This window comes from Trichosurus vulpecula, chromosome 9 (assembly GCF_011100635.1).
Source record: "Trichosurus vulpecula isolate mTriVul1 chromosome 9, mTriVul1.pri, whole genome shotgun sequence".
Taxonomy (NCBI): domain Eukaryota; kingdom Metazoa; phylum Chordata; class Mammalia; order Diprotodontia; family Phalangeridae; genus Trichosurus; species Trichosurus vulpecula.
In genome coordinates, this window is record NC_050581.1 from 124,302,985 (window position 1) to 124,315,275 (window position 12,291).

Here is a 12,291-nt window from a genome sequence, read left to right on the forward strand (position 1 = left end):
TAGCCAGAATGATGACCCCAAATCTGCAGATCAGAGAACAGCAAACATGTGAGATCCACAACATTGAATTTTGGACTGTGAGGGAAGATGTCCCACTACCAAGTCCAGGAACACCTGGTTCAGCAGGATATGATTTACATTGCATAGAGAATTTTAGGTTAAATAGGAAAGAGATAAGAAAAACCCCTACTGGAGTATGTATGAGAATCCCCAAGAATCATCTTGGACGGATATTACCTAAACCAGGATTAGCGGCTCAAGGAATACATGTATTGGCTGGAGTGATAGATTCTAATTATCAAAAAGAAATTGTTGTGACACTCCAGAATATGGGTAAAAAACCTGTACAATTTTGTAGAAATGATAGGATGGTTCAAGTCATTATTATCCCCTGTGAAAAAATACCCTTTGTGAAAACTGACCCTCCTCCCAAAATAACTACTAGAGGGGCAAAAGGGTCTTGCTCCATTGATAGAATAAAGTCAGGAGCTAAGGTATGGGTAAAACGGAAGCCAGATGATATTCCAAAGGCTGCAGAAGTTATAGCCCATGGGAAGGACAACACTGTAACAGTTGTCTATTCAGGGGAAAATAATTACCAAATCGTACCCCTGAACCATATATTTTACCGTGAATAGGTTATAATAATAGATTCACAGACTCCACAGGTATGGCTGATGCTGGTAAATGCCATAAGCCACTCAGAGGAAAGGTAACTTTGTGTGATTAACGGATGAAAACTTGTACATTTGGGGAAAGGCTGGGAGGACAATCTTAGTCTATATCTAGGGTGGGATCCTCTTGGCTTCCTCATTATGTTCCTTTTGAAAAGAAACATTTCCCACCTGAGTTTGGCTCTGATGTTGGATCTTTGCATAACTGAAATCTCAACCAAACTTGAGATGATTTTATTTGAAGAATTATAGTCCATACTTGTCTATTCTTTTTGTCCTTTGTTTTGGCTAACCTTGTTGCTAGTTTTGTTTCCTTCAGGCTTAAGCACCCTGCACTTTCCGGTGACTGCCTAAGCATGTAGCATTCTTGGAATTCCTGCCAGCTCGTTAAAGAAATGACTTCTGGAATGGGACTTTTTGGGGGCAGGGCCATCTCTACATCCAATTTCAGCATGAAGAAGCTATGGAAAATGAGACCTTCACCCCTCACCCCAAGATTTTGAGCCCCAATCGTTCAAGGGGGGTGGAAATGATGATAGTGTTCTGTTTACTTATTTTGTGTTATCCTTGCTGTGTTGTTTTATTGTTATAATATTATTGATTCTATGTAATGGATACAAGGATTTAGGGGTGGACATTTGAATTATTAATAATTATTTTGGGGATGATTGATTGAAGAGATTATCTTGCTGGGACCTAGGGGTGGATCACATTTGAATCGTAAACCAATATTTAGGAATGTCACCAAATGATATGTTTTGCTTTATAATGAATGATATGTTTTAGTTTCCTTTGTAATTGGATCACAATGTATGTTCTAGGATACATGGCTGATTAGATTATGTATCCTATAACAAGGGGTGGAGTGTAGCCAGAATGGCCTTTGTTTTCTTTGAATGACTCAGCTTACCTCATTGAGCCTCTGGACACTGTGGCTTGCTCTTCCGGGGCAGGACCAGAACTTCCTGTGTGATGAGTCATGGGGCTGGCTGAGGGGAGGTGTTAACGGCTACACTAGGGGGAGGGGCCAAGTCAAGAACCAATCGGCCCTGGTCGTTCAGGCGGTGCTTGATGATGTCAAAAACTCTATAAGAGGGGAGAGGACAGCTTGAAGATCCTCTTTTCCTTTTCCGGTTGGAGCCAGAGACAGTTACAGCGACAGTTACAGTAACAGTTACAGCCACAGCCACAGCTGAAGCAGGAGCTGCCAGTAGCAGAGCTGACCTACGGGAGGAAGCTGAACAAAGACTTCAGTCCAGTGGGTAATCTTATTACAATAGAGGGGGAAACATGATTTTGCTTTACGCAATCATGCTTCTCTGTAGCCTCCTGGTTACTCTTTCAAGGCGTACTTATTGGGCCTGGAAGCTTTTGATCAATATATCAAAATGGGGTTGCTGGTTCATGGGTTGGTTACTGTGGAGCCTAAATAAATGTTTTGATTCTTCTGCCTTCTACTTTGAGAGTTTCTTATATCCGGCGGTTCCGAACGTTTCAGACATGTTTATGATCCTCTTTGAGATTATAAACTCTGCCTTCCTAATACACCTTCCTATCTCTAGTACCTCCTGGAGTGCTTGGCACACAGAAGTAGGCCCTTAATCAGTGTTTGAATGAATTTCCCTAAAGATCCATTTACCCACTTTCCCACCTCTCTCAAATCTTTAAGAGGCTGGTCTATGTAGGTACCAAGATTGTCCTTGATGAAAGTATGAGAAAGGGAATCTATAACCAGACTTTTGCTACCACCCCGTTCTCTACAGCAGACCACATCTTCACAGTCACGCAGCTGACTGAGAGGTATAAAGAATACGACATCTAGGTTTATTTTCTGCAACAGTAAGGCAAAAACACAGCCTCTCCAAAAAGTTCTCTTCCACACTGACCAAGCTCCGCTTGGTTCACTTAAGATTCATTTTTTCCAGTCCTTTGCATTTTCCATTAATTTTTTATTGTACTATATCTATCTTCCAAATTGAGTTTTTCTTCCATTTAGTTAAAAAAATTCACAGTTAATAATGTCAAATGATGAAATAATTTTAGTTATTTTTCACACAACTCCTGTGGGAATAAAGTATTTAATAGCCCATACCACAATTATTTTCATCCAAAGTATTGGCTATTGATCTTGACACTATTAACCAATCCGATTCTGTCTAAATCTCGGACCTCACACAGCAATTTGCTTTGTACCTCTCAAGTGCATTTACTGCACTGTTGTACATGATCATTAGTTGTGTATATCTCTTATTTCCCTACCAGACTGAACAGCAGGTAAGGACTGAATATGGGCTAAAGTGTCCATCAACTCCAGTACTTAGCACAGAGCAGGTAACAATAAGGGTGGGAGAGAACAGAAATGAAAATTTTCTGGGAAAAATTTGCTGGACTAATATATTTAAGGATCACAGTATCTTAACTTTCAAGAAAGTTAATTAAAAGCCAGATGAAAGCTCCATTAGGAAGGCACTCTGCTTAGCATGAGTACTGAATATTAACATGAAAATAATTATGTAGATGTTGTAGAAACTCCACTACAAGCAAAATAAAAGGAATTTCCTCTGGTTTATTATAATGGAAGTTAGCTGGAATAGATGAGGGAGGAAAGCAAACAGCTAGTGTCTACATTCCACAGTTTGGCCATAACGAGTCTCCCCACCCCCACCACCCATTTTAATAGGTTTGGTATTTAACTGACTGTCTCACATACAGCACTCAGTGCTCACTCTCTCGCTGTGTGTGTGTGTGTGTGTGTGTGTGTGTGCGCGCGCGCGCGTGTACACATACACAGAGACAGGTAGATATATATATATATAGAAAACTAGGGAAAAAAAACCTCAATAATGCTGAAATTACAATATACCAAAAGAACTTTTCCCTTTCAAAAGATGGACACAAGACAGAATGTTATATGGACACACACTTAAGTATCCCTGAGTCAGGGACTCTTAACCTGGTATTAAGGTTATGGATGCATGTGTACATGGGCACATGAAGAGATTTCTGGGAGTCTTGTGAACTTGGATGGGAAAAAAAATTACATCTTTATTTTCACTTACCTCTAACTAAAATTTATTATTTCCTCCAATTATGAATTTTTAAAAAGATATTATGTAGAGAAGGGGTCCATAGGCTTCATCAGACTGCCAAAGGGTCCAATACGCAACAAAAGGTGAAGAACTTCTTATGATAAGTAAAAGACAGAGGGGACCATGATTCAATAAGGAAGGCACCAGAAGTATATCCATACAATTACTACTGTAGGCCACAGTAGGCAACACTCTTTCCTTCCCTTCCTCCCCTCTTTCTCTTACTTTTCTCTTTTGATTTCCCATTTTCAAATACACTTGCCTACAGATGGCACTTCTGAGCACTGCTAACTCCCCACTTGTGGAATTTAGGGTGAAAGGGGTAACTGACCCACCCTAGTGGTTCTAGGTTCTGTTAACACTGAATGGGAAGAGAATGAGTTCTTTTCCTAGTTCTTCAGATTTACTTTGTGATTCTGGAAAAGTTGACTAATTTCTTAATGTTCAATTACTGAGAATAACAGAATTTGCTGCCTATTTATATAATAGATATGATATTATCAATCAATAAAAATGTATTAAGTACCTACTATGGGCCAGGCACACGAAAGGAGGCAAAAGACAATCCCTGCCTTCAATGGATTGTAATATTGATAATAAAATATTAATTGTGTCATATCTATATTGTGGGGGATGTCAACAATCTATTATTTTGAAAAGATACAAAGAGAAATAGAACCTCACTTTGAAGTGGATAAATTGTTAAATTATTTCATTTTATTAAGATCTAAATCTACAATTCTTTTTTTCAAATTTTTTAACATTTTTATTTAAGATTTTGAGTTCCAAATTCTATCCCTCTCTGAGATGGTAAGCAATCAGATATAGTGATTTGTCTGATATATCTGATAGCTATACATGTGCAATTATGTAAAACATTTCCATATTTGTCATTTTGTACAGGAAGACTAGAATAAAAGAAAAAAAGTGAAAAATAGTATGCTTCAGTCTGTATTCAAATACCAGTTTTTTCTCTGGAGGCAGATAGTATGCTTCATCATTAGTCCTTTGGGATTGTTCTGGATCATTATATTGCTAAGAATAGCTAAGTCATTCACAAGTCTTCACTGGACAGCATGACTGTTACTATGTACATTTTTCTGGTTCTGTTCACTTCACTATGCATCTTTCCAGGTTTTCCTGAAATCATCCTACTTGTCATTTCTTGTAGCACAATAATATTCCACTACAATCATATACTACAGCTTGTTTAGCCAGTCCCCAATTGATGGGCATCCCTAAATTTGCAATTCGTAAGTTACCCACCTGTCAACATCCTCTTTGCTCATAGAGGCAAATGTGAAACATTCAGTTACGCCATTTACAGCAAGCAGGAGGACATACAAACAATAGCATCGAAGGAGAACAGGACCTGGAAACAAAAAGCCAGCCAAAAGTTTAACAAAACCACAAACGGAAAGATAAAAAACATGACATCTTTCTTTCGTTTCTATTTCATGTTCACAAGAAAACCAACAAAAACAAACCAGTACTCTTCTCTGTTGTTGCTAGGACCAGTGTTTCTACAGATTTCATATTCAAATCTACAGTCTAATTATTTGGAAAGATTCCCAGTATTCCATGGCACTGAACAGAGGAAGCAGCCAAAAACAAAAGAACAATTATGAACAAATAGTCCAGATCTTCTCCTTGACAGCTGAAAGCTTGTTTGGATAGCAATTGGATTTTCTCACTTTTTAATAAACATGGAACTTTGCTAGTCTCAGCACCACACAGAAGCAACTCCCCTGAAAGCTAAGAGATCACAAGTGTAGAGGCTATCATGAAGAACAAACTTTGAGAAAAAGCACAGGGCCAATGGTCAAAAGCAAGCAACTGGGGCAAAACATCCACATATCTGCAATGAGAACCAAAGTTTGTGCCTTACTCTTGGTCAAGATGAAACAGATCCAATTTTACAATTAGCCAACAAGTTTCTAAATGATACTATCAAGGCAAGGGGAACCTTTTTATGAGATTAAAGCGCCAGATTTGTAGAATCTGGAATTTATCCACTGTTTATAAAGGTTGTTAATATGAAATGTCCCCATAGGGACCCCCCCCCCAAATTTTACAAAGATCATAAATTGCCAAATAAATACAAACAATTCAGTCTGGAAAACTACTAAGAATTATTTCAATATCCCAATCTTGAGTTTTAACTAAAGAAAGGGTCATTCCCCCAACGTCTTTTTAGGTCTTGCAGTAGTATCTGCCTGAGATAAGATAAAGCAAAGTACTCTGGCCTGCCACCTCTGCTGGAAGAAGCCCCTTGTAGTAGAATCTACAATGCTTGCCCTCTGGATTTTTTAAGAAGTTCATGGTCAAAAAGTGAGTTTTACATCTGATGCACGACTCCTTATTGCCACTGCTACTGTCTACACCTGTCCTTTACACCCTCTCTGCTGAAAGGGAAGGATACTGGAACTCTTTCACCAGAAGCCTCCAGGCTTATCTGACAGGAGAACACCGAGCCATTTTCAAGTGGGAAAAAAAAGCAAAACAAAACCCAGAGACAAAGAACATGAGAGAACAGATTTGGGTTGAGGTACTGAGGCGATACTAGGGTTCCCTAAGAGAGAAGATGCTGAAGCTAAAACATCCAAGCATAACCTAAGACCAGAATCTTAATTATAAGGCTAGAGAAGAAGGAAAGTTAGACATATGATGAAGGGCCAGATCTGAGAACAACCTGGCTTTGGGAGGAGAAAAGAGAGAAATATGTAAGGTAACAGTACAGATCCATCCTGGAGAAATGAAGGAATGATTATGCTTTCCCTTGTGATGGGAAGGTGGGTAAAAGAGGCTTCTGAAAAAAAAAAGGCAATTACCATATGGGATCTTAGTCATCGGTACCTATAAAAACATCAAAGAGCACCTGGATTAAAAGATTTGGCAAAAGGCTATGGAAGGATGAGCGCAAATCAAAGAGAGACAAATAAGCAGCTTCTGCCTCTTAAATTTCTCCTGTTTCACATTTTTAGTTGCATTCATTAAATGCTTACTATGTGCCAGGCACTGTGCTGAGTGCTGGGGACATGGGGGTGAGGGAGAGACAACAAGTAAACAACTACATACGAGCAAGATGCTTACAGGATAAATTAGAGATAATTTCAGAGGGAAGGCACTAGCATTAAGGGAGATTGGAAAAGGCTTCTTGTATAAAAATTTAGCTCTTTAAAAATAGCAATTTTTTAAAAAAAAAAAAGAAGCATACTTGTAATGTTTCTTTAATGAAGTCGCCAGAAATGACCTTCAAACACCTGGCTACCAAGTTTAAATGTAACTCTCCTCACCAGAGAAGAGACTTGGCTTTCATTTGCAAAGGATAAGAAATTAGAAACACTAAAACAGAACCTTTATAGTCTTCTACTCTTCACTCTTAGTCATCAATCAAAAGCATTTATGAAGCACCTGATTTTGTACAGTGTTGCGCTAGGTACTATAAAAGGGAACTAAAGTTGGGGATCCCTGCGGGCAAGGATTGTTTTTGCCTTTCTTTATATCCCCAGCCCTTAGAACAGTGCCTAGTACACAGCAGGTGCTTAATAAATGCTTACTGCGATTAACATGTGGGTTAGGCTCTAAAGTCAGCACAGAATGCAAAAACGGTTTAGAATCAAAATTATCTAATGAAGAACAATCAAGGCCTTGCTGCTCCTGGGAGATAGTGGATTTTTCTTCATCAATTAGAATTCTAGCTGTGAGCTAAAAAGTCAGTGCTGTTCCTCTGCTCCATCCCCCTACTGCTGCCTTTCTCCGTTGGTGCTTTCAATCTGGTACTTCTCTCCTCCTCACCTGCCGTGGTTGGGGACATCTGGAGGGAATCACTTTGGGGCCTGGGAGCTGCTAGTAGTGACCCTGGGCACCTACCACCCAAGGCTACTCAATGGTTCTGTATATATATAATCGTATATAGCAATATATGTGTGTATGTGCACACACATACGGATGTATAGTTCTGTCTCTTCCTTTTTGCTAGGCACCTAGTTGAATATGTGTAAGTTATCATGCTTTAAAGTTTGCAATAGGCTTTTCAAATATGATCGCATTTTATCTTGGGAAGTAGGTGCTATTATTATCCTCATTTTACAGACGATAAAACTGAGGCAAATGGAGGTTAAGTAACTTGCGCAGGGTTACACAGACAGTAAGTGCCTGAGACTGAATTTGAACTCAAGGTTTTCCTGACTCCAGGCCTAGCACTCTATCCACTGACCGTCTAGCTGCATTTGTTTTATCTCAGACTCAGAGAAACATATAGAACAGAGAGGGTAAAACTAAAACATTGTCAGCAGTATGGAAAAAAGGATTCCTTCTGTTGTTACTCTTCTCAAATTATCTTATATTGGAGAAAGGACTGGACTTACTGACTTTTAACTTTCCTTCTAACTCTAGAGTTTTGTGATTAAAATAATTTATGAAAAGATTAAGAAGGATATACCCTATGCACAGGACAAGGAAAAATCCATATCTGAGTGGCGACAGCAAGAAAGTTTACAAAATTGGATGGGAAATAGAGGTGTGTGGACATGGGGATTCCACATCTAGGTTTGGGAGCTGAGGCTAAGCCATGGAAAGTTGTCAGACTTTTCTGACCAATCTAGGAAGCCCTCATTGAGGAGGAGGTTTGAAGTAGCTTAAAGAATTGAGAAGTGAGAAAGACCTTGAAGATCATCTAGTTTAATCCCTGCCCCCCTTTTACAGATAAGGAAACTGAGAAGAGATGGATGTTTTGGTAAGCTGACAAGGTAATTTCGCTATGTGGCAGCACTGCTTAGGATAAGTCTGAAAATTAAGAGTGAGATAAGTGTATGATCGGGACTCCAAACTGATGGACTTGCAATGAACTGAGGAGACAAACTAAGGTACAGTAAACAAAGTCACTTGGTACACCCTGCTGAAAGGTTTTGAATCTTGGACTTAATGTGAAACTACGATTAATTACAATTAATATGAAACTACTGGAGAATAAATAAATACATGAATAAAGAGTTATCTGTGGAGCCAGGAAGACTCGAGTTCAAGTGCTAACATTGACACGTACTGGCTTTGTTGGGTAACTCTCAGCACCTCAGACAATTCTTGAAGACTATCAATTGCAGAGAAGGTGCCAGCCTGCAATGGAGGAGGGAGCTCCTTCACTGGAACTCCCTATATGATGATGGGATGTTCAGGCCCTGGACTTAAGATCATGTCTCTGGGAGCCTCCCAATTTCTCAATAGGCCCCTGCCCTGTGAGAAAATTGTCTCTTGTTGCAGAACACAACCTCTTATCAGAACAGACAGAAGGGTGCCTGGCCCAAGGGCTTTTGTCCTTGGCTGGCCCAAGGACTCTTCCTCCTGCCAGATTCCCAAGGCCCATGCCTCAGACAACTCCCTCAATGTCTGGTATACTCCTTACACTGTCCCATCCATAGTTCCCAAATACACCTGGACCCTTAGATGATCTAATTAGCGTCCCTGGCATTCCTTTCCCATGCTCCTTTTCCATATAAACCCCAACACCATCCTCACTCTCTAGCAGGTTTCTTAAGGACTCTTGCTCCCTTTTGCTAAAGTGTTACAATAAACTTTTTGCCACTTGACTAAGAGAAGGCTTGAATGTGTGAATTCATTCCAGGCAATTCTGTGTTGGCATTCTTGGGGTCCCAGAACCCCCAAACCTCTTCACTGAAATCAGAGATCTGACTGTCCTTCCTTTCCCTCTCCCTCCTAAAAGAGGAAGCAACCATTGGACCTTTATGGGAGTATAATTAAAACAAAAAATAGGAGCAACTAGGGGAAGCTGGAGGGTCAGGAAGAAGATAGTCTGATGAGGAAGACTGTATGAATGATCCACACCAGATGGAACAAAGTCCTTGACAATTTAATAAATACTTATTAATCTACACTTTGTGAGAGGTCTAGAAAGCAAATACATCTTGTTCACGTTAGAACTCCTAGCTGCTTGAAGAATAGGCTTTGAGAGGGTCTTTACAGGACTAGAACTCCTTCAGAGAACCCCTCACGACTCTGAAGTTACATCAGGTGATGGATTAGAGACTTTGGGTGTGTTCACCTTAGCACTGACTTGTTTTTAACTAGCAAATCTGGTTCTAACTTTTGCCATTGGTTCATATGTAAAAAAGGACTGCAGAGAATTTCTCCACTTTCTATCAATCTTTCTTTCATAATAAAATAATTTCACCATATTAATGCCAAACCAGACACAGCCAACCCCTCTCACTATGCAATGCTACATAGAAAGCTGGCATATTGTTGACTACACCTCCCAGCAAGCAGAATTGCAGTGAAAAAGCTGAGTCACCAATCTCTGAACACCAATTCTGTAATCATTTCCTACTACAATTTCCTTTCAGCGGGCTGGTTTTAATGAGGTCTCCATGTACTTCTCACACAATACCCTAAGAATGACGCCAGTGACTTCATGTGCTTAAAAGCAGTTGTTTCTCTAAACTTAATTACCTTTGTTCTTGTTTACACAAACTTGGGTCTTCCCTCTTCCCCCAACACCAAAATGTTGGGCCCCATTATCCCAGGCAGCTTTAATAACGATTTATAGAGTTCTTTTCAGAGACTCAAGAGCAAGAAGAGGTATTTGGAGTTCTTTTCTACTTATCTGAGGAATTAAAATAAATTTTCTAAACCTAAGAAAAACTACAAATGAATGGCCAAGCTGAACATAAAGCTGCTATCTGATATAGTCTGAAATGGATGAACTTTAATTTACAAAATCACAAACTAAAATAATAGAAAGCAATTGCTAAGAGAAATTTTGTCTGGAGTTGCTTAAAAGTTAAATCTATCCAGCCATCTTTTTCTTCCTAAACTCAGAGTTACTGTAATAAACACACCCCTCACTTTCTTAATTTGATCTAATTCTTCAACAATTACTCTGAGTTATACTTTAGAGGCTTTTATGCATGAAGCCATTAGACTTATATGGCATTTATTATCTTAAGAAACTCATTAACACTGTTGCAGTCATTCTAAGGGAACTTGGTGAACTGCTTTGCAAGAAACTTTTTGTGTCTGGAAGAAGGACAGCATTGAGGTAGGTTCATCCACCTCCTTCAGGCTGAGGCCTGTCTATCATGAAGAATTTCAGAGTTGTCCAAGTACTAATTAGGACACCTGGTTGTTTGTGTAGGTGATACAAGAGCCCTATCCAGTGACAAAACAATTAACCAGCGTGTACACAATCAATGAATTGTTGTTTCCTTTAGAAAGAATTACAAAGTAGATAAAAATGTGGAACGTACCTGACCCAGTGCTAAGCATGGACCCTCCGTAAATATCCAAAGCCAACTGAGAATAGGAATAGCCAAAAACAGTTATTGTCAGACCAATCAGAAGGACAAGCTTCAGCAGGGACTCTAAAACTGTTGCTGCCATGGCAATATCCTCCTGGGGCAGGAAGAAAAGTAAAGGAAACCATAGGAATCACAATCTAAAGGAAAAGATCTCTATTTTTGGGGCTTTAAAGCATCTAGACTTTCTCCTTCATCAATATACAATGTATAGTACGTACGCTCTTACAGCTGTTTAATGATCTCCAGAACCAGCTTTTGTAACCTGAATATGTTTTACATCAATTAGCAAAGGAAGAGAAATGGAGAGGAACAAATCACATATGAGGTAAGGCTTTTTCCAACTGCTTCTGGATAAATTTACTTCAACTGTCAGAATGTTACATTATGGAACACCCAAGGAGACTAAATTCTTTGAAACACACACTTTTCCCTTTGACTTTTTCACTAAACTAAAACTGCAGTGTGTTGTTATATCTGCTGGCAGAAGCACCCCCCCATGCCGAACCATTCAGCTCTCAGTATTCTGAAGGTGCTGTCAATGTATATTAAGGTCAGACTACATACTAGATGATGGAACGGTAACAACAACATGACGTATTTGTTAAGTAATCACTGCGTTCCAGGAACCCTGCTGAGCACTGGGGACATAACGACAGGCAAGGACACGATCCCTGACCTCAAGGAACTCACATTGTAATGGGGAGACAACATGCAAACAACTAAATAAATACATAATTTACAGATCTTGACACATTTGACAAAATCTCTTAGGATTTCTCAGGGCCAAAACTTTACTGAGCCTGATTATAAGCTGAAGATAAATCAGAATTTTAAAGCAGTTTCCTAAGAATGTATGGATTTTCCATTTCTCGGAATCTTCCCTATGTTTGCCATATAACATGTAGGATCTTAAGCTGAACATTTGTCTGCAAGCATCTAATGTTTTGCCCAAGTCTTGGTAGCTTCCATGCATCAGAGTGGGGAGGGGAACCATATGACAGCCTGTTCTCACCATTCTGCCTAAGCTTCGGTTCTTAAACTTCTTCATCCTATATAGATCACCCTGAGGCCTTCTTTGGTGTCCCATATCCTTCCACCTAAGAAGGAAATGCGATACAATTTTTGTTTTTCCCAAGGGAATTGCCACAGTAGTGGGACAGCTCTTTTAGTTCTAAGACAGGGTATTAGGGCAGGCTCCCAAAGTAACAAAGA

The 12,291-nt window shown here is 39.5% G+C and overlaps 1 protein-coding gene across 1 annotated transcript in view; it reads right to left on the minus strand.

Moving 5' to 3' along the window:
* The window catches only part of RFT1 (RFT1 homolog), a 49,685-nt gene that overhangs the window by 13,510 nt on the left and 23,884 nt on the right, over positions 1 to 12,291 (minus strand). The window contains exons 10-11 of the mRNA XM_036737551.1: positions 11,029 to 11,173; positions 5,030 to 5,135 (exon numbers count right to left, since the gene is read on the minus strand). Coding sequence (XP_036593446.1) covers positions 5,030 to 5,135; positions 11,029 to 11,173 — 251 coding nt within the window. The remainder of the gene's footprint in view (positions 1 to 5,029; positions 5,136 to 11,028; positions 11,174 to 12,291) is intronic.